The sequence below is a fragment of the Saccopteryx leptura genome, chromosome 3, assembly GCF_036850995.1.
Source record: "Saccopteryx leptura isolate mSacLep1 chromosome 3, mSacLep1_pri_phased_curated, whole genome shotgun sequence".
Classification (NCBI taxonomy): Eukaryota; Metazoa; Chordata; class Mammalia; order Chiroptera; family Emballonuridae; genus Saccopteryx; species Saccopteryx leptura.
Genome location: NC_089505.1, coordinates 195928180 through 195950218, shown reverse-complemented (window position 1 = coordinate 195950218; position 22039 = coordinate 195928180). Strand labels below are relative to the sequence as shown.

The 22039-nt window shown below is 39.4% G+C and overlaps 2 protein-coding genes across 7 annotated transcripts in view; one reads left to right on the top strand and one right to left on the bottom strand.

Moving 5' to 3' along the window:
- Positions 1-14397, top strand: part of DEK (DEK proto-oncogene) — a 36088-nt gene extending 21691 nt beyond the window's left edge. For both annotated transcript variants that reach the window (XM_066377135.1, XM_066377137.1), the window contains exons 8-11: positions 5775-5910; positions 7291-7439; positions 12346-12414; positions 12845-14397. In XM_066377135.1, the coding sequence (XP_066233232.1) occupies positions 5775-5910; positions 7291-7439; positions 12346-12414; positions 12845-12856 (366 nt within the window). In that variant the 3' untranslated portion in view covers positions 12857-14397. The remainder of the gene's footprint in view (positions 1-5774; positions 5911-7290; positions 7440-12345; positions 12415-12844) is intronic.
- Positions 14398-16095: 1698 nt separating this feature from the next.
- Positions 16096-22039, bottom strand: part of KDM1B (lysine demethylase 1B) — a 63068-nt gene continuing 57124 nt past the window's right edge. For all 5 annotated transcript variants that reach the window (XM_066377130.1, XM_066377129.1, XM_066377133.1 and 2 more), the window contains one exon: positions 16096-16552. In XM_066377130.1, the coding sequence (XP_066233227.1) occupies positions 16469-16552 (84 nt within the window). In that variant the 3' untranslated portion in view covers positions 16096-16468. The remainder of the gene's footprint in view (positions 16553-22039) is intronic.

Below are 22039 nucleotides of genomic sequence, written 5' to 3'. Positions count from 1 at the left end.
CAAAAGACCATAAAAGCCTACAATGTTTACTATCTGGCAATTTATAGAAAAGGCTTGGTAACAGATCCAAACTAGAAATTTATCTCATATGGTTTATAGCTAGGAGAGTCAGCTGTGGGGCCTTTAAAAATTTATAGGTACCAAGACCCCACTCATGATGATTTGATCTAATAGGTTTTTCTTTTTCTCTTAATTGTACACTCTCTATAGGTAAGTTGTACCAGAAGGCGGTGATATTAAAAATCAGATTTGGCTAACTGCTTTTAATAGAAAACATGTTTATCTCAGCAAACAGAGTGGTTCTAATGAAACAACCTCAGGTTGGTTATCTAGTCTGCAAGGATCTTTTTTCATCTCAGTTTTCAAAATAATTACATAGTAACTATTAAGTTCCAGTTTTAAGCTCTGCACTGGAAATCAAATAAGACAGGGTCTCTTCCCTTACGCAGTTCAGTTTAGTTGGTAGGAGGGGAGAGGTCAAAAACTGGGGGAAAAGGTACAGTGGAATATAACGTAGCTAAAAAAGAACTGTGGACAAGGGTAATTTGGAAGCTCAGAGGGTGGGGGAGTCTTCACCTCTTTGTAGGGGTATGTAGGGAGCAAGGGTCCAGATAGGGGAACTTCGCAGGAGGTAACAATTGGATACGAACCTTGAAGGGTAAACGGTAAAGACTGCCATAGCAAAAGAAAGATATTTGGAGAAGACTGCAAAATTGATTACACCAATTTTAGCTTTAAAAACAATTGTTTTTCTAAGAAAGGATCTAGGGATCCATGCAAAGTTTGGGGGTAAACTCAGCCCTAATACAGAGTTTGGTTGTCCTTTTGTTGCCGTTCTGTGTTCTTTGCCAGTATTTTTTATTCTTTGTCATCATTAGTAACACTTGGTACCACCGGCTTATTTCTGTAATTTAGTTCAGTAGTTTCAACTCTGGCTAAATATATAGGTAAGTTAGTCATTTCTGTACAACTAGTATAGTAGGAGGCACACTGAAAATCAGTGGTCTTGGTTTTTACTAGCCATAAGGCATTGGCTCGCTTACAATGAGAATTTGTCTTTGGGTTTCTTTTTTTTATTTTTCTTTATAGTGGATATGAAAGCAGTGCTATACAAATGCATTTTTTTCCTTTTATATTTTTAACCACATCCTGGGTTCAAAGCCAGATCCTACAAATGATACAGAAGTGAACATGACAAATATTTAAGTGGCTCCTTTATCCTCACACTCTTGCAGGTGTTGGGGATGCATAGGCCTCAATAAAATAGATGCCTATTCTCAAGGAGATAGTCAGATTTGCTCTTAAGAAACTTGTAATGTAGTGAGAAAACTATATAAATAATTACAGTATAATAAAAACGCATATAAAGTGTTTAATTTTTTGCTGCCTTATATGTATTTATGCATTTGGTCCTCAAAAAAATTCTACAGCTATGGCCATCAAATCTATAATACATATAAGGCATCCTTTTAATGTAAATTGTGAAATGTGCACCAATATCAGATATAAAAATGTGAAAAAAGGGTGTAAGTTCAGCCTACTTTGGTATTACCTTAATTTTACAGTGAGAAACAGGTATAAGGAAGGGTGATTTGCCTTAGAATGCAGATTTAGTCAGTAGTGGAGTGAGGAGTTGAGCTAGGAAGTTTGGCTTTAAATCTGTGTTTCTTTCACTGCTTCACAAACCTCCCTAAAAGTAGGTATAAGTGAATTATAGGCCAAATACTGTGGTATATAGTACAGTGGTCGGCAAACTCATTAGTCAGCCGAGCCAAATATCAACAGTACAAGGATTGGAATTTCTTTTGAGAGCCAAGTTTTTTAAACTTAAACAATATAGGTAGGTACATTGTTATTAACTTAATTAGGGTACTCCTAAACTGGCCAAAGAGCCGCAGTTTGCCGACCACTGGTATAGTGGATTAGTCAAACTACTAGTGGTATGAAGGATTTAGAGGAGGAGTTTGATTAAATTGTATTTAGAACCATGAATGAGATTATCCTAAACACACAGAAGAAGAAATGAAGTTGGTGAAGATTTGAAAGTTCATATAAAATTTTAAGTGGCCCTGGCCGGTTGGCTCAGCGGTAGAGCGTCAGCCTAGCGTGCGGAGGACCCGGGTTCGATTCCCGGCCAGGGCACACAGGAGAAGCGCCCATTTGCTTCTCCACCCCTCCGCGGCGCTTTCCTCTCTCTCTCTCTCTCTCTCTTCCCCTCCCGCAGCCAAGGCTCCATTGGAGCAAAGATGGCCCGGGCGCTGGGGATGGCTCTGTGGCCTCTGCCTCAGGCGCTAGAGTGGCTCTGGTCGCAACATGGCGACGCCAGGATGGGCAGAGCGTCGCCCCATGGTGGGCGTGCCGGGTGGATCCCGGTCGGGCGCATGCGGGAGTCTGTCTGTCTCTCCCTGTTTCCAGGTTCAGAAAAATGAAAAAAAATAAAATAAAAAATAAAAAAATAAAATAAAATTTTAAGTGGGCATGGTTTAACTTTGTCTCAGCTCTCCCAGGGTCTCTTTTCATTACCTTTAAAATTCCAGATTACCCATGTTTGTTTGACCTGCCAAAAATTCTCCAGTTACCTATTCCTCCTGTACCTAATAACTTATCTTGAGGACAGCTGGTATGATTTTTTTAATACCTGTAAGACCAAAGCATATGATGTGAATTAATCAGTTGTCTGCTCACGCTCTACCACTGAGCAACCGGCCAGGGCCTGCCTCTGATTGAGATCAAACCTCTTAAATATGTGTATCTGCAGAGTTTAGTTATTTTACTCTGTAGCTTTCACTCCTTCTCATGCCAATATTTGTCTAAAAAATATACTTTACTGATTTCTTTCCTTTAATTTGTGACAGAATAATTTCTAAGTTATTACTGAAGATAAGTGAACTTCATTATAAATAACATAATTTGTTATTATAGAGATTTGCATGTTGGTGGGTCCGGTCTTATCTGCCAGATGTAATGGAAATAAACAAGATGTTACCTAGTTAGTTAACATAACACAAGTGTCATTGAGTCTGTCTAACTGCTTTTTATTCTGCCTTGCTTTTAAAGAAAACAAATTTCAAGTTATTGGAGGAAATTACATTTGCATAATGAAAGAATTTATTTACAAAAGAGGCACTCATGATAGTAATGATGGCTAATTATTGTTTTCTATGTGCTGGGTGCCATTAAAAGTATTTGCATTATTAATGCATTGACTGTCCATAGACAGTATTTCCCGTTTGTCTCTCATTTTGTAAATGAGAAAGTTAGAGCCTGGGGATGTGCTGGGCTAGAATTAGAATACAGGAAGCTTGCCTCCAGAGCCACCTTCTTACCTATTATACTCTGTCTCTATACTGCTTGTAACAGTATTTTTGCAGTCTTTTTATTAATAGGTAATAGACTAATTGTCCTTTTAAAAACTAGAACATTTTTCCTTCTAGATGGTAATGTTAAATATAAAAAGAAGCATAGTTTTAATAACATGTTTGTACCACAGTAAGATTTTATGGAGATAGCTTGATTATTCTTTATTGCTGCAAATTTTAAACTATTACTACTCCCAACTTGCAGGTTTTATTATATATATATATAAAAAGTGAGAAGTGGGGAAGCAGACAAGTTCTCACATGTGCCCTAACCAGGATCCACTAAGCAAGCTCCGTATGGGGCAGTGCTCTACACATCTAGGGTCGTTGCTCCATTGCTTGGCAACCAAGCTATTTTAGTGTCTGAGGCAAGGCCATGGAGCCATCCTAAGTGTTTGGGGCCAACTTGTTCCAACTGAGCCATGGCTGCAGGTGGGGAAGAGAAAAATAGAGAAGGGGGGTGGAGAAGCAAATGGTCACTTCTGTGTGCTTTGACCGGGATTTGAACCTGGGGTATCCACTACACCAGGCTGATGCTCTACTGCTGAGCCAACTGGCCAGGGCCCCATCTTGCAGGTTTTAAAATGGTGCCATATTATGTGTGCCTTTTAAAGTTTTAATGACAGCCTTATACTCTGGCCTTAAAAGGCTCTGGAAGTATTTTAATTATTATTGTAATTATTTAATTTGAATGGAGATTAAGTAGTAATGTTTTAAACATTATTACTCTCTCCAACCCTTTTTGTAATAACTTCTTGTAAAATATCTGGATATCTTACAGGTCCAAGATTTTATTAAACTTTGACTAAATAATGATATTTAATAGTGATGATTTTATTCTGTGTGTTAAGTGCATCAACAGAACTTAATGAATTTTTAGTATTTCCTTTCAGGGCCTAGTGTGGTTATGATTAGGTGGATGCTCTATAAACTTAAAAACTTAGTTCAAGTTAATCACAGAAAACTGTAATGAATCATTCATGCCTTTCCAGCAACACTCACTATCTGGAACACCTCTGAGAATTAGGAAATAAGTAAAAATGGCAAAAACCCATAGGAAAGCTCATATACTTTACTTTTAGAATCGTCAACCCCTTGACACCTCTTAGGTGAGTTGATAGTGGTTGAACTAGAAAAGTTAGCTAATTCCCAGGTGACACTTTATTGAGGTATTGCAGGGTGGTCGTAGGCTTGTGTAAGTAAATGTGTATGGTAATGGCAGTGGAGCAAGAGAAAAGACAGGCACTAAAATCCAATGAACTGCACTTAGAAATCGACTGAACCATTTAATTTTTGTAACAGGTTGGTCTGTACACTTTAATTTTTCTTAAGGATAAATTCAACACAATGTCCTGTAAAAAAAAAAAGTTGAATTGCCTGACCTGCGGTGGCACAGTGGGTAAAAGCATCGACCTGGAACACTGAGGTTGTGGGTTTGAAACCCCGGGCTTCCCTGGTCAAGGCACATATGGAAGTTGATGCTTTCTACTCCTCCCTCCCTTCTCTTTCTGTCTCTCTCTCTCTCCCCTCTCTCTAAAATGAATAAATAAAATCTAAAAAAATAAAAAAATGCCTTTAAAAAAAAGTTGAATTATGATAGTAACAAGAAATTAAATGTAAAACATTTGGGGAAACATTCTGTCAGAAGTGATTTGCAGTATTTTTGGTTTAAAAGATGAAAATTTAAGTTATCTTGGGATATTTGCTTATCCAGGCTACTTTTACCTTTGGAAATATCAATTAAATGAAGTAATGTTTTCTAATTTTTATAGACCCTATTTGAGACAAAGTAACCAATTTTGTCATTTTAGTCTAGCCATATGTATAGCCTTTTCTTTTGTCTTACCAGCTATGAATTATTATTTAAGAGAACAGGTTCTAGAGTCAGATCTATTTGAACCTCATTTTATTAGTTATGTGGCTATGGAGAGAAATAATTTCTTGAGCTTTAGTTTCCTCATATATTCATAAATAGTTATTGAGCAACTACTGTGTACCGTGCACTATATTAGGAGTGAGGGATACATATGATTACAGTGGTCAAATAAATCCCTATCTTTATGGAACTTCCATATGAATTGGGAGTGACAGTAAATAACAGCGTACTACTAGTACCTGTATTAGAGTTTTTCAAGATTAAGTGAGGTAATACATGTAAAGCTTTCTTTTTAATCGTGTGTGAAATAAATGTGGACATGTGTTACTTTTAGTGTTTGATTCTTGACTTCACAGGACTAATATGTTGGCATAAAATTAAATTTGTTGGGTATACTAGTCATCTCAAAAATTGATAATTAGTAATACTTTTTTTATAGGTAATATTGAACACATTAATTTTCTCTAATGTTGAGGGGTATAGAGGAGTAGAAAGATAGCAGTTAATCTCATGAATGTATATACTTTGCTTCATGACAGCCACCAAAAAAAACTTCTAAAAGAGAAAAACCTAAACAGAAAACCACTCCTAAAAGTAAAAAATCTGTAAAGAATGCGAATGTGAAGAAGGCAGATAGCAGCACCACCAAGAAGAATCAAAACACTTCCAAAAAAGGTATGTGAGAAATTATACATCATTAGCCCTGGCCAGTTGGCTTAGTGGTAGAGCGTCCGCCTGACGTGTGGAAGTCCCAGGCACAATTCCCAGTCAGGACACACAGAAGAAGTGACCATCTGCTTCTCTACCCCTCCTCCCCCTCTCTCTCTTTCTCTTTTCCCTTCCCGCAGCCATGGCTCGAATGCTTCAAGGAGTTTGGCCCTGGGGGCTGAGGAGGGCTCCATGACCTCACCTCAAGCACTGAAAAAGCTCCGTTTGCAGGGTCTCAAACTCGCGGCCCGCCGAACAATTTTGTGCGGCCCGCAGACCGCGAGTTTGAGACCCCTGGTTTAGAGCAATAGAGCAGCAGATGGGTAGAGCATTGCCCTCTAGTGGGCTTGCCGAGCAGATCCTGGTTGGGGCACATGCGGGAGTCTTGTTTCTTTGTGTCCCTACTTCCCTGCCTCTCAATTAAAAAGAAAGAAATTAGCCCTGGCTGGTTGGCTCAGTGGTAGAGTGTCGGCCTGGCGTGCAGGAGTCCCGGGTTCGATTCCCAGCCAGGGCACACAGGAGAAGCGCCCATCTGCTTCTCCACCCCTCCCCCTCTCCTTCCTCTCTGTCTCTCTCTTCCCCTCCCGCAGCCAAGGCTCCATTGGAGCAAAGTTTGTCCGGGCGCTGAGGATGGCTCTGTGGCCTCTGCCTCAGGCACTAGAATGGCTCTGATTGCGGCAGAGCGACGCCCCAAGATGGGCAGAGCATCGCCCCCTGGTGGGCATGCCGGGTGGATCCCGGTCGGGCGCATGCGGGAGTCTGTCTGACTGCCTCCCCGTTTCCAACTTCGGAAATATACAAAAAAAAAAAAAAAGAAAGAAATTAAACATCACTAAAGATATAACATGCTATAACAGTTTTTAAGTGTTTAGGAAATAGGTAAACTGAGAAGAACATTTGGGGTTTGTAGTATATCAGTTTTTTATAGTTTATAATTTTTCAAAATTTACTTTTTTTTTTTAAGAGAGGGAGGGACAGGCAGGAGGGGAGAAAGATGAGAAGCGTCAACTTAAAAATAGTTGTAGCACTGTAGTTGTTCACTGATTGCTTTCTCATACGTACCTTGACTGGGGAACTCCAGCCAAGCCAGTGACCCCTTGCTCAAACTGGCAGCCTCAGGGTTTTGAACCTGGGTCCTTAGCATCCCAGGTTGACACTCTATCCATTGTGCTACCGCCTGGTCAGGCCAAAAATTTTAATGTATGTTTTATACTGGATGATTTATAATTATTTTTACCTAATATCCTCATTGAGAATCTGATGAATGCTTATAGAATTTTTCCAGTCTATCCTGAATACTAATTTACTATGTAAGAAAAATTTTAATTCACGTGTAATGTCTTTTAGAAAGTGAATCTGAAGATAGTTCAGATGATGAACCTTTAATTAAGAAATTGAAGAAACCTCCTACAGACGAAGAGTTAAAGGAAACAGTAAAGAAATTATTGGCTAGTGCTAACTTGGAGGAAGTTACAATGAAGCAGATTTGCAAAAAGGTAATTGGACAGATGCTTAGATCACTTTGCTTTTATTTGAAAATTTTCACCTATCCCTCAGTTCGAAGCCAGATTTTTACATGTATTCTTTCATTGAACACATCCTTATTTCACTGCCACATGCCAGGCATCCTGTTACAGGTGCTGGGATAACCACATTAAAGTAAGTAAAAGCCTGGGCCCTTTGGAGTTATTTCATAAATAACAGTAGAATGTATACAGTGATTAAAGTGTTACATTCCAAACTACATAGGGAACTTCCTTTTCCTGAGGTGGGAACTTTGTATTCATGCATCCTTAGATTATGTTAGTTTTACAAAGCAAAATCTTATGGACCATCTCATTTTCAGTGTCACTGTGATAAATGAGATGTTACATATAGATCAGGTTCTTAGGTTAGACTTCTGTGCAGTTCTGGTACTAAAATGATCTAGTCTTGAAAATGATTCCATAGAGATTTCATACTTATTTCAATACTGGGAGATTCTATGATCTAGTTTCTTCATACGGTATAATGAAATTAAGATTTGAAATGTATCAAAGGTGAAATGTTCTATATTTTTAAAGATATTATTTGTTAATTCACTCAGCACTCTTTTTTTAATGTTCTCTGTTGCCTTTTTTTTTTCTATATTTTTAATCTTTTATTTTTATTGAATCCAGAGAGGGGGGGGGTAAGGGGGAGACAGAAGCATCAATCTGTTTCTGTATGTGCCCCGGCCAAGGACAGAACCAGCCATCTCTGCATTGCAGGACAATGTTCCAGCCAAACGAGCCATCCAGCCAGGGCTCAACCTCTACTTTATATTAGCTCCTGGGATAGATGTTAGAGGTAGAGCTGGAAAAGCTGTTACTTCACATTGGGGGCATATAGTCCAGTGGAATCGAAAGACAACTGTTTTCATAGAGTACACTGTGAGGGCTGTGTTATAAGAGTGCAGAAGGCAGCTACATCACCATGGAACAAAAAGGACCTTGAGATTGAGAGGAATAGGGTTGAGGAATTGTGGCAAAGCACCTTGGAAGAGATTGTAGAGCATTAGCTGTTTCATACAATTGAAGAACATTGACACATTCACAAAACATGACAAATCGTGACTGCAATGAATAATAGTTTAATTTGGCTGAAGACTATAGTTGGAAGTAAGTCTTTACAGAAGTTAGAGAAGATTAAAGTTTTGCAGTTCTTAAGAATGCCATGTTACAGTTTGGTTTTCTTCCTAAAACTAATGGGAATTGGGAGGTTGGGAGGTTTTTGAGAGCTATTTGTCAGGGGCGTGACCTAATCAGGTTTCAATTTTTTAAGAATCATCCTAGACATAACCAAGGACAGGCTGGTGAAGAACGAGATAAGAGACAAGAAACCAGTTCATGTCATAGTCAAAGTTTACAGAGTTGCCATAATCCAAGTCAAATCAAGAGAATGATCAGAGGTTTCAGTGTGGGTATTAAGGCTTTGGGTGCATTAATTATAATAGGAAACAGACAAAAGGTATATATATACACTTTTTGAGGAATAGATGAGAGTTTTGTTCTAGATGTTTTGAGATGGGGTGCTTCGGAACACTGATGTGGGAGAAAATCTGAACATTGTAATTCTTCAAGTTAGGAGAGAAACCTAGACTGGGAGGTTGCTGGGAGTTAAAACCAGAAATATGGGCCCTGGCCGTTTGGCTCAGTGGTAGAGCGTTGGCCTGGTGTGCGGGAGTCCCGGGTTCGATTTCCGGCCAGGGCACACAGGAGACGTGCCCATCTGCTTCTCCACCCCTCCCCCTCTCCTTCCTCTCTGTCTCTCTCTTCCCCTCCCGCAGCAAGGCTCCATTGGAGCAGGATTGGCCCGGGTGCTGAGGATGGCTCTGTGGCCTCTGCCTCAGGCGCTAGAATGGCTCTGGTTGTGGCAGAGCGATGCCCCAAGATGGGCAGAGCATCGCCCCCTGGTGGGCGTGCCAGGTGGATCCCGGTTGGGCGCATGCGGGGAGTCTGTCTGACTGCCTCCCCATTTCCAACTTCAGAGAAATAAAAAAAAAGAAAAAGGAAAACCAGAAATATAGATAAGGTAGCCCATGGAAGAAGATAAAAGGTGAGAAGAGCAAAGGACAGTCCTGGAGACCATTAACACCAAAGAGTTAAGACATAATTTCTACAGAATATAAGAAATTGTGCCCTGACCAGGCGGTGGCGCAGTAGATAGAGCATCGGACTGGGATGTGGAGGACCCAGGTTCAAGACCCTGAGGTCGCCAGCTTGAGCACGGGCTCATCTGGTTTGAGCAAAGCTCACCATCTTGGACCCAAGGTTGCTGGCTTGAGCAAGGGGTCACTCGGTCTGCTGTAGCCCCCTGGTCAAGGCACATATGAGAAAGCAATCAATGAACAACTAAGGTGTCGCAACGAAAAACTGATGATCGATGCTTCTCATCTCTCTCCGTTTCTGTCTGTCTGTCCCTGTTTATCCCTCTCTCTGACTCTCTCTGTAAAAAAAAAAAAAAGAAAGAAAGAAATTGTGGTCAGTCTCAGAGGGAAGGCCAGAGAGCAGTGCTGTGAAAGCCAAGAGCAGAAACATTTCAAGGTGGGTGGGTATAGTGCCAGATAAGAAAAGAAATCAACTTAAATGGGACAGTGGCTATGGAAAGGCAGGTACTTCACAGAAAAAAAAAAATGCCTGTAAAGGAATGAAAACATGCTTAACCTTCCCTACTAATGAGGGCAGTAGAAATTAAAAGGGACTATTTTTTGCGTATTAGCATGATAAAATATTTATGAGGAATAAGTTTTCATGGTTGACAAGGATAGGGAAGCATTCTCATGCCTTAAGATGTAATAGCTTTGGAGAACAATTAAGTAGTACCTTAAACTTTAAATTGCAAATACCCTTTACCCTAGCAATTGCAGTTCTAGGTTTCTGTCCTAAAGACATAGTCACATCTGCACAAAATGATTACAGTAATGTTCAGCATGTCTAATATTGAAAAAATCAGAAATGGCCCTGAATAGGGAAATGGTTAAACTGGTAACATCCATATTTTTGGAATACTATGTAGCAGTTCAAAAGAACATGGAAAAAACTGTGGAAATTAAAACATACAGAATATTACCCCATTTGTGTAAATACAGGAAAACTATATAGTCGTTGATACATTTATACATTTATATATAAATTCACTTTCTAAAACAGTCTAGAAGAATGCACAGCACGCCGACCCTCAGTCTGCAGGGAAAGGGAGGAGGGAGTATAGGGAAACTAGTTCTGTCCCTTTGAATGGTTTTGTGAGTACATTTATGTAATTTTTAAAAGGGGATTATTAATATGGAGATGTTAAGTGAGGTGGAGGGTTTTTGGACTTAGCAATTAGGAGATAATTGTTTATATAAGAGCAGTTTTAATGGGTGGTAAATGAATAGTGAGGGAAGTGAATAAATTAACGTTTGTTTCAAGTGGCTTGCATTAGAAGGGAAATAGATCGCAAGCATGTGTTAGGCTGTGGGCAGTGCGGGAGAGAAGACGCTGAGGGTCAGGAGAGTTGAGGGACTGCTCTCTGCAGAGGGAAAAGTGGTGAGGTGATGAGTCCAGAAACAAGCTGGAGGAAAAGTTATGTCAGAGAGTTGAAGGAGTTTGGAATAACAGCTTCCTGGCTGAGAACAAAAATGTTGGACACTTGAGTAAGGGGATGAAATTGTCATTGACAGGAGTGAAAGGACCTGATTAGAGAGCTACTTGGGATTGCTGGGGAGGCTTTGGCATTGAATATCATAGACTCAAAACAGGATCAGTCTGCAAAGTTGTCTAATTTTCCCACAGCAATCTTTTCTCTGGGCCTAACTAGTTGGTAGCTAGACCACCTCAGGTTTGTAGCGTTGTATAAATTGAACAAGGAGGAAACAATTCAAGTAGTGTAAATTATTGTATTTGCAGGGAATGGCAAACTATCAGCTTGTGGGCAAAATCCATCTTAATGTGATTGTTTGTAATACAGCCACATGGTCATTGTAAGTACTGGCCATCGCAGCTTCCACAGAGCAGTGGCATAAATGCATCATGAGAAAAGCTGACCATTTAACCAGTCTGATCCTTTAGAGAAAAGTGTGCTGACTTTGAACTACATTGCAGGCATGAAGCTGGCAGGGTGCATATGGAGTCAGGACTAGAAGTCACTGTGAAATCAAACAGGAAGTATCAAGTTGATAAAAGAGGGAAATTTAGAGTAAGATATTAGGAATAGAGTACTCCCAAGACCTACTTGGGGAAGGGACTGAGCTATGAATGAAGGCTGAAGTACACTAGAGTTCAAACTGAATTATAAATAGTTGGATGAGCCTGACCAGGTGGTAGCACAGTGGATAGAGCATCAGACTGGGATGCAGAGGATCCAGGTTCGAGACCCTGAGGTCACTGGCTTGAGCAAGGGGTCATTTGCTCTGCTGTAGCCCCCTGGTCAAGGCACATAAAAGAAAGCAGTCAGTGAACAACTAAGGAGCGCAACGAAGAATTGATGCTTCTCATCTCTCTCCCTGTCTGTCCCTCTCTGTCCCTCTCTCTGACTTTCTCTGTCTCTGCCACAAAAAAAGTATCATTTATTGTCTTTTTTATTTTTAAATTTTATTTAGAAAATTAATTTGAACATGGTGACATTGATTAATAAGAGTACATAGGTTATCTAGATGTTTTCCTTACTCATGTTTGTTAATTCAACTGATATTCCCGGTTTAAAACACTGAGCATGTTTGTATGCTAGTTTATTTTCTACTGTATATACAACATTATTAAAACTACTCATTTGCAATAGAATACTCTGGTGAGTCAAAGTACTGTTAGAATATACATGCAGCTGTTAGTACATAATATACACTTTTTGTCCAAAAATAGCATTATTGGATTTTTAAATCTTTTGTTTTTCTTTTTACTATAGGTATATGAAAATTATCCTGCTTATGATTTGACTGAAAGAAAAGGTTTCATAAAAACAACTGTTAAAGAGGTAAATCTATCCACCATATCTAATTTTGATCATTTTGGACATAAGAGACAAAGAAATGTACAGTATATCAGATAGTGCATGTTTTTCAAAATATATTACTAAATGTCACATTTGATCCTCAGATTTCCTCAGAATAGATGGGAAAAGATATTTCTTTTCATTCCCATTTTAGAGTTTAAAATAAAGCTTCCACATTAAGAGCAGACCCTAATCTCAGATGAGAAGAGATGCTCAGTCAACTAAAGAGCACGTCTGTCCACCAGTCCGGCGAGGAGAGGACTAGCAGTAGCTCTCTAGTTCATACTGACTCCCACTAGTTTCCCAAGGTCACAGTAGTCAAATATTTTAAAGTGAAATAGGTTTTATGATTTATGTGTACCTGATACTGTATGTTGGGTATGGGAAATAATGTTTTTCTCTTTCGTTACAGCTAATTTCCTGAGATCAAGGACAGAGGCAGTTCTATGGATTTAAAGATCTGCTTTATACCATTAAACCAGCAAAGAGAATGTATTTACTTTTCTAAATCCTTGCAAGAATTGTGTTGGTAGAATTTACTCCTGACTTTTTTATCTTAAGTGTTATGTAAATTTGAGTTTGCCATTTTAAATTGCATTTCTATGCAGTTTTTACTTTAAAATTTTGCATGGCAGTGATTGTTCCTTCCTTTTATAGTTGTTATTTTGTACATTTTGGATTTCTTTAAATAAGGTCATCAATTCTTGAACTGTTGTTTTTAGTGCAGTTAATATTAGCTTTTTGAGACATACTTTTAATCAAGGAGAACAGAAACTGTTACTATAACTGGCACTTATACATGCAGAGACCAATGCAGTATTTAATATATGAAATATTTTGAATACATCTGTCAGTGTAAAAACTCAGTGGCAGTGTGTTCATCATACTAAGAATATAGAAGCTTCAGCTGTCCGGATGACTAAATTGGAACTTTTCTCCTGCATGTATATATGTATCAATTTGTCAGCATGACAAGTGACAGATATTTTTGTATTTTGAAAAACAAATTTGTTGTATATAAAGTTTTTTTTTTATTTCTTTTGTGCAGATCAATTTTTAAACCCATAGAGGTGTAGGTATCTTTACTGTTATAAACTGAAATGTCAGTGTTCAGCCAGATGGTATCACAGAGCAGTGAGTCAGAATTCAGTGAAGAAAACACTGAAGTAACAGTTTCTCTGCTTTGCCTTGAAAGTGTCATTAATTTGTTTTGGTGTCAACTCTGCAACCATTGTTTTTAGATATATTTTATATTAAGGACAGACCAAAATCAACACACTAAAGGTTCGGAAATTTAGCGAATAGTGGGATAAGTACAAGAACATTTGGCTTATAATAAATTACTGATTTTTATTAACTGCTTTGCCCATATAAGATATTGGTATTTACAGGAAACTTGGACCTCTGTAATTAAGACAAAAAGCACCAGGTGTAATGCTAATGCTAGAAGATAATGTGCAGGCAGTAGTGGGTATCTGACAAAATAGTTCTCCAAAGTGAGAATAGACTCATTCCTAACATTCAAGAAATGTTTCTAACATTGGAGAAATGCATTTGTGGAATGAGAGCTGCTGGGTTTTAAATTTTGGCTAATCAGGATTCTAGGTAATCAACATATGAACCACCCTGAATAAAACTAATTTGTTTTAAATTGACTGTCTTAATCAGTTTATTAAATCTCTGAATTTTAAACTAAAACATGCTGCTTATGAGAGAATTAGGCCTTTGATGAACCAATTAAGTGATTAAAATAAAAATACCTTTGCATTGTAGAACAGAAATACGTAAAAATAAGTAGACTGTTAACAGGTACTTTCAATTTTGATTTTTTGATAAATTGTTAACATATTAGAAAAAGGTGCACTTAATACAAATGAATAAAGTAAATGAACCTGTGAATTGGCCTTTGATTTTAAGTATTTCATTTGTTCCTATAAACTTTGTCAATAAAAGTAATAATGCTTTCGTCTCTTGCATGTCAACTTAATTTAGAGGTTTTTATAGTGTTTCTCCTCTACATAAGGATTTCAGAACATGTATATAATTAGAATGTTCTTCAGTGATAACTGACCACTTTCACTTTGAATAAATGCACTACAAAGAAATTTCCTGGGGAAAATAGTTGTTCACAAAAGTAAGTTGATCAAGGTTAATAATTGTTTACTTTATGGTCATTGACTTAAAGGGGATGTATAGAAATGCCTATGACCTTAAAGGTCTAAGGAGGGTATATAGGTGAAGGGATGTGGTTGGCAGGTGTGAAAACTCATGAGAATGTAATGTGTTTTCATCACTACAGTGCAGAGTGGATTTGAAAAACAAATTTAGTTTTTATTTAGTTTTACACAACCAGCTGTTCACAATCTGCAGTTAAAACGTTGTATATTCATGGCTACTCAATTACAGAATCTTCAGAACAATGAAAAGCATTCATAGTAGCTCAAGAATTTAAAAGTACCATGGTTCCTTAACAAAATGTCAGGTGTAGACACAAGACAGGAAATGAGGGTTTTTTTAAATACACATTTACCGTACTTTATTAAGTAGGTTTTTCCTGTTTGTAGCACAAGTTTAAGTGCCTAGACTCAATTTATTGTGAACCATTTCAAACAAAATATTTTGCATTTATCACTTAACACATGCTATTCTTTAAATGCTTTAATTCCTAACACTTGAAAGCAGAATACTTGCCAGTTAGTACCAATGAATCTCATCAGATAACTTAAATATCATTCATTCCCTGTGTAACTCTGAAACTCCATCTTCCTTTCATTTGTATCATACTTGGATGGGGACTGAAATGTATCTAGTTTCACCATTCATTTGCATATGATACTGTTATTTATAAGCTGACTTAAAATCCTATTATTTTAAAAAGTGGCTTTAAAGTCATTCAGAAGCACTTAAATTATCCATGTTATTATTACCTGTAAACTGAAATTCTTGGCAAGATAAACATCTTGAAGACCCTGAAACCAGTGTCTGTTTTAAGTAACTTTTTTTTTCTTTTGTCATGAGTGATAAAAGGAAAAAGTATTTGCCATGTTCTCAGGCTTTTACAATATGGCTTATAAAATATGTAATACTTAACCAGGATATCACATTTTTCTGCAGTTTTCCAGTGGACCTGCCGATGGAATACTGAAAACATAATTCTGTAAAAAATACTCCTATAGGTTGAATCAGTTATTTTTAAAAGAGGCAGTGGGAAGAGGCTTTTATTAGATTCTGACAAGATATTTTTGCTAGTAATTACTAAAATTAAGGCTATTTGAAGTGTGCCATCCACCCAAATTTGGCTCAAAGGAAAATCAGCCCTATAGTCTGTGTCAAGTATGAAGACCACACTATCTCTACCCCATTTTCAGTGATACAAACCTGTACTGTTTAAGGATTGAAAATTTTGCTCTTTTGCCAATGAGGACACAAACCTAAAATGTTTTATCACAAAAGATATCAATTTAAATTTATTTTGAACACCCAATGGGAAGTATATAAAATATTCCAGAAGCTTCATTTACTTTTGTTTGAAGTTTGTGCTGTATCCAAAAGGAAAGATTTCTATTGAAATTTTAAGTAAAAGCTTAATGTTAGAACTATATAAAAATCTTAAGGCTCATTGGCAAAGAGTGAAGTTGTCACAGAAGAATATACATGGCTCTGTTTAATGATTTCTGCTTGATAGGCTTGGTTTCTCAATATGTGAAAATTGATCAGCCAAACAAAAAGATTTAAAGGGAATCTCCAACTATGGAAGAATCATACCCAAGATCTTAGTTTAAGTTTATAGTCTGCCTTATTCTGAAATCCAGAAGATTGAGCGCAAGTTAGACTTGTGAAAAATGCAATTAAATATAAGTGCTTATAAAACAATTCTTAGGGCTAATGCTTTCAGAGTGGTGACGTGGGTTAACATCAAACCACCTTAGAAACTGCAGTTTTGTTATTCAGATGATTTTGTTTGATTTTGTGAAAGTGAGGTTAACGTCTTTCCCACTTGGGATACAGTAGAAAACTGGGTCCAGCCAAATTCTATTTAAAAGGCTGCAATCTTGCTTGCTTCTCGAACACCGCTCAAATATGCCCCAGTAACCGTTTGCGGGAAATGTCTGTTTGTTGCCTGTAAAAAATAAATGCAAGATTTGATATCACATACAAGGAATTCAGATGATAATCAAAGGTAATATGAGCATATGCTTCCTCTGATCGTCCCAAAGTGAAGACTAGTGCCACTCCTGTGTGCTCAGGTTAACAGTACACACCCATCACAACACCTGACCTTTTCCTGTTGTCTCCCATGCATTACTAAATGCATTCATTCTACAGTCAATTCAGCACTCCTGTGAAGGACTGTTTGGCATTCTACTACAGACTTATATATGACAGGTACTAGAATTAAGTACAATGAATAAGTCATAGTACCTCTCCTCAGACAAGTAATGTAGCTGTTAAATCAGCATTAAATGAAATGGTACAAAAAGTAAATCACAACTCCAACGTGGTGGTTTCGCTAGATGGAACAAGTGGATAGCTCGAGTTGAGGGACTCAAAGGACAGCAGTTCAGCAGGAAAGGAAAAGTGAGGTGGCTGAGGGCTCCCTTGCACGTAGGTTGTGGTGGGAACAATAAGCAAGCCCAGGACAGGAAAGTAGGCTTGGAATGTAGCTGTGGGGTAGGCTAGCTGAAATGAAGTGAGCAGGCCATAGAAAATGGAAGATAACAAACAGATGAAGTTCCATGGGAACTGCTTTAGGTTTCATGTCACCTAAATTGATGGCTGAGTGGAAGGGATGTGACATGGAGACTGGATATGACAAAAACTTCAGTAAGTGGATGGATCAGGCCAGCAGGAATACAATTATGTAGAAGAGAGTGACTAATATAAACCACAGAGAAATGGGTTCTATAAGAAGGTAACAACTATTAAACAGCAAAGAAAAGAAAAAAGCAAAACAGGTTCCTTCCACACCCGGCTCATGGTCCAGGGTCCTAACGCAGCCATCTCCTGGAGCAGCTGGCAGTTGCCTGGCATGCAGCCATTCTGCTCTTCCTACAAAGTTGGCCTGTGAAGTAATCAAAGGTCGCTGGTTTTTAAATGGTCTTTTGTGGTCATTTAAAAATGAAGAGAAAAAATAAAAGCACTATCTTAGATAAAGCTGGGAGACCTCAGTAATCCCAAATTATAATGTACAAAGCACGAAAGCAGAGGAAAGTGCTGAGAAGTCACTTGACTCAGCTAAGTTTGGGGGATAGGGCAGGATAGGGTGATAACAAAAGCAAGCCAATTCACCCCAAATAATCCTTAAAAATTCTCAGCCATTGGGGGCATCAGGAACCATGGAGACAGAGGTTGGCTATCACTGGGAAGGAAATTAAGGACTGCAAAGAGCATTTTGGCCCCTCATAGGTTCCCCACCCCCGCTCACTATACCCCCAGGAGATCTGAGGGAGAGGGCAGGGGTAAGGTGCCAAACGAAATGGGGGTTAAAGTCTTCATAATTAAGAGGTTTCTGGCTCCCAGAATGCCAGGAGCTGAGTTTTCACCATACAAATGAGAGAAACCATATTCCTGCAAAAAGAGCTAGATACTGATTTGTGGATTCAATTACCGGTTGATGAGCTTTGTAAAAATGACTCACTCAAAAAAATTAAGAATGCCTCACTCAAATCTGAGCACAGTTAAGGACTGGCTATTTGGACATGTGGGAGGCACAGGCTAAAGGAGACAATATAGAAATTCTGAGAAGTCATGCAAAGAACAAGTTACAAAACAAGAGGAAGCAACCAAAAAGAAATAGTCTGAGAATAAAGTGCTCAGAAAGTAAAAGCCAAAATTTTAAGTCAGTATAAAGGCTGGATGATAACTCTCCCCACCACAAAAGCAGAATAAAAAGACAAATGAATAATAGCAAAGAAAAGGAAATTAGATAATATGAGTCCGATATATGTAATAGAAGATCAGAAATAGAGGGAAAAATGAAACAATCAGAAGTAAAATCTAGGGCTGAAGGTCATGAGTTTCCAGGTGCAAGGAATCAAAAAGGCATCTGGCCCTGGCCAGTTGGCTCAGCGGTAGAGTGCAGGCCTGGTGTGTGAAAGTCCTGGGTTCGATTCCCGGTCAGGGTGCACAGGAGAAGTGCCCATCTGCTTCTCCACCCTTCCCCCTCTCCTTCCTCTCTGTCTCTTTCTTCCCCTCCTGCAGCCCAGGCTCCATTGGAGCAAAGTTGGTCCAGGGGCTGAGGACGGTTCCATGGCCTCCACCTCAGGTACTAGAATGGCTCTGGCCGCAACGGAGCAAAGACTCAGAACATCGCCCCCTGGTGGATCCCAGTTGGGTGCATGCAGGAGTCTGACTGCCTCCCCACTTCTAACTTAGGAAAAATACAAAAAAAAAAAAAAAAAAGTTCTTGAAGAGATATGTATACACCCATGTTAGCAGCAATGCTCAAAACAGCCAAAAGGTGGAAGCAACTCAAGTGTCCATGACAGATTAATGGATAAACAGGATATAAGTCTTAAAAAGGAAAGACAGTCTGACATCCTACAATACAGATGAACCTTAAGGACATTATGCTAAATGAAATATACCAGTGACAAAAGGACAAATAATCTGACTCCACTTATGATGACGTACCTAGAAAAAATACAAAGAGACAAAGTAGTGGCTGCCAGGGGCTCGGGGAGAAGAGTTGTTGAGGGGCAGAGTTTCAGTTTTGCAGGATGAAAAAGTTCTGGAGATAGATCATGTTGATGGTTCTATGTAAATGAATTACAATTAACTGGACACTTAAGTAGTTAAGATGGTAAATTTTATGTGTAGTTTATAAAAATTTTAAAAATAAATAAGAAAAAATGGAAGAAAGGGAAAGTGGTATGAAGGAGATGTTCCCAGGAGTCCTAGAGATCAACCCAGTGCAGACAGGAGCAGAGGGATGAGTACACCAGGAAAAGAGGTTTCAAAACATGGACTCAGCCCTGGCCGGTTGGCTCAGTGGTAGAGCATCAGCCTGGCGTGCAGGAGTCCTGGGTTTGATTCCCGGCCAGGGCACACAGGAAAGCCGCCCATCTGCTTCTCCACCCCTCCCCCTCTCCTTCCTCTCTGTCTCTCTCTTCCCCTCCCGCAGCCAAGGCTCCATTGGAGCAAAGATGGCCCGGGCGCTGAGGATGGCTCCATGGCCTCTGCCTCAGGCACTAGAATGGCTCTGGTTGCAACAGAGCGACGCCCCAGATGGGCAGAGCATCGCCCCCTGGTGGGCATGCCGGGTGGATCCTGGTTGGGCGCATGCGGGAGTCTATCTGACTGCCTCCCCGTTTCCAACTTCAGAAAAATACAAAAAACAAACAAACAAAAACAAAAACAGCCTGACCAGGCGGTGGTGCAGAGGATAGAGCGTCAAACTGGGATGCAGAGAACCCAGGTTCGAGACCCCGAGGTCACTACCTTGAGCGCGGGCTCATCTGGTTTGAGCAAAAAGCCCACCAGCTTGAACCCAAGGTCGCTGGCTCCAGCAAGGGGTTACTCGGGCTGCTGAAGGCCTGCGGTCAAGGCACATATGAGAAAGCTATCAATGAACAACTAAGGTGTTGCAATGCGCAATGAAAAACTAATGATTGATGCTTCTCATCTCTCTCCGTTCCTGTCTGTCCCTGTCTATCCCTCTCTCTGACTCGCTCTCTGTCTCTATAAAAAATAAATAAAAAATTTAAAAAAAACAACAAAAAAACAAAAACATGGACTCACACCTCAGCTGATAGTGATTTAGAGGTGACTAAAGTTCAGGAAGACTTAGGAGGGGTATAAGAATTCAGCTATGGTTAGGATCTTTGGGTCAAGATGGCAGTGTAAGTAAACAAGGTACTCCTATCCTCCCACAACCAAATCAAAATTACAACTAAACTACAGAATAGCCACAACTCAGCCTCTTAAAATCTGGCTGAATGGAAGTCCTACAACTAAGGATATAAAGAAGCCACAAAGAGACTGGTAGGAGGGGTGGAGATGCAGAACAGGCTGGTCCATACCTACCTGTGGTGGATAAAAATTGGGAAGGATACCTCAGTTATAGAAATCCTCACTGACTAAAAAGCTTTGGTACATATATACTATGGAATACTACTCAGTCATAAGAAATGATGACATCGGATCATTTACAACAGGGGTCCCAAACTATGGCCCGCGGGCACATGTGGCCCCCTGAGGCCATTTATCTGGCTCCCGTTGCACTTCTGGAAGGAGCACCTCTTTCATTGGTGGTCAGTGAGAGGATCGTAGTTCCCATTAAAATACTGGTCAGTTTGTTGATTTAAATTTACTTGTTCTTTATTTTAAATATTGTATTTGTTCCCGTTTTGTTTTTTTACTTTAAAATAAGATATGTGCAGTGTGCATAGGGATTTGTTCATAGTTTTTTTTATAGTCCGGCCCTACAACGGTCTGAGGGACAGTGAACTGGCCCCCTGTGTAAAAAGTTTGGGGACCTCTGATTTATAACAACATGGATGGACCTTGATAACATTATACTGAGCGAAATAAGTAAATCAGAAAAAACTAAGAACTATATGATTCCATATGTAGGTGGGACATAAAAATGAGACTCAGAGACATGGACAAGAGTGTGGGGGTTACGGGGTGGGGGGGGAGAGGGAGGGGGTTGGGGGAGGGGAGGGGCACAAAGAAAACCAGTTAGAAGGTGACAGAAGACAATTGGACTTTGGGTGATGGGAATGCAGCATAATCAAATGTCAAAATAACCTAGAGATGTATTCTCTGAACATATGTACCCTGATTTATCAATTTCAACCCATTAAAATTAATTAAACAAAAAAGAAATCCTCACTGAGGAGCAAGGGAGCCCAGCCCCACACTAGGCCCCTTAGCCCAGGGCACTGGAAAAGAAGTCCCTATTCTCACTGTAAAAACCACTAGGGATTGTGGCTGAGACAGAGGGCTGTGGGAGTCCCAGGCAGTTCCTCTTAAAGAGCTGAACCATTACCAGCTAGAAGCAGCAGTCATTGGGACTTGGACGTGAGCTGCAAAGTATAGAAATTGTGACAACAATCCCAGTGCCATGCGGACTTTTCTTGGATGTGGACTTTTCCTGGACTCCTGCTCCTTGTGACACCTCCTAACGGACTGAACTGGGGTTGGGTTGCATTCGCAGGGATCTGGAATGGTGTTGGTGCCAACTTGGACTTGGTGAACATGTTAAGGACACTACTCTTTTATGGATTCTTGCTGTATTGGCCAAGAGTTGCTTAAAGGCTTTAATCACTGTAAAAAAAAAAATAGAAGACTGGATAAAGAAGATATGGCACATATACACTATGGAATACTACTCAGCCATAAGAAATGATGACATCGGATCATTTACAACAAAATGGTGGGATCTTGGTAACATTATACGGAGTGAAATAAATAAATCAGAAAAAAACAAGAACTGCAGGATTCCATACATTGGTGGGACATAAAAACGAGACTAAGAGACATGGACAAGAGTGTGGTGGTTATGGGGGGTAAGGAGGGAGAGGGGAAGGGGGAAGGGCACAAAGAAAACTAGATAGAAGGTGACGGAGGACAATCTGACTTTGGGTGATAGGTATGCAACATA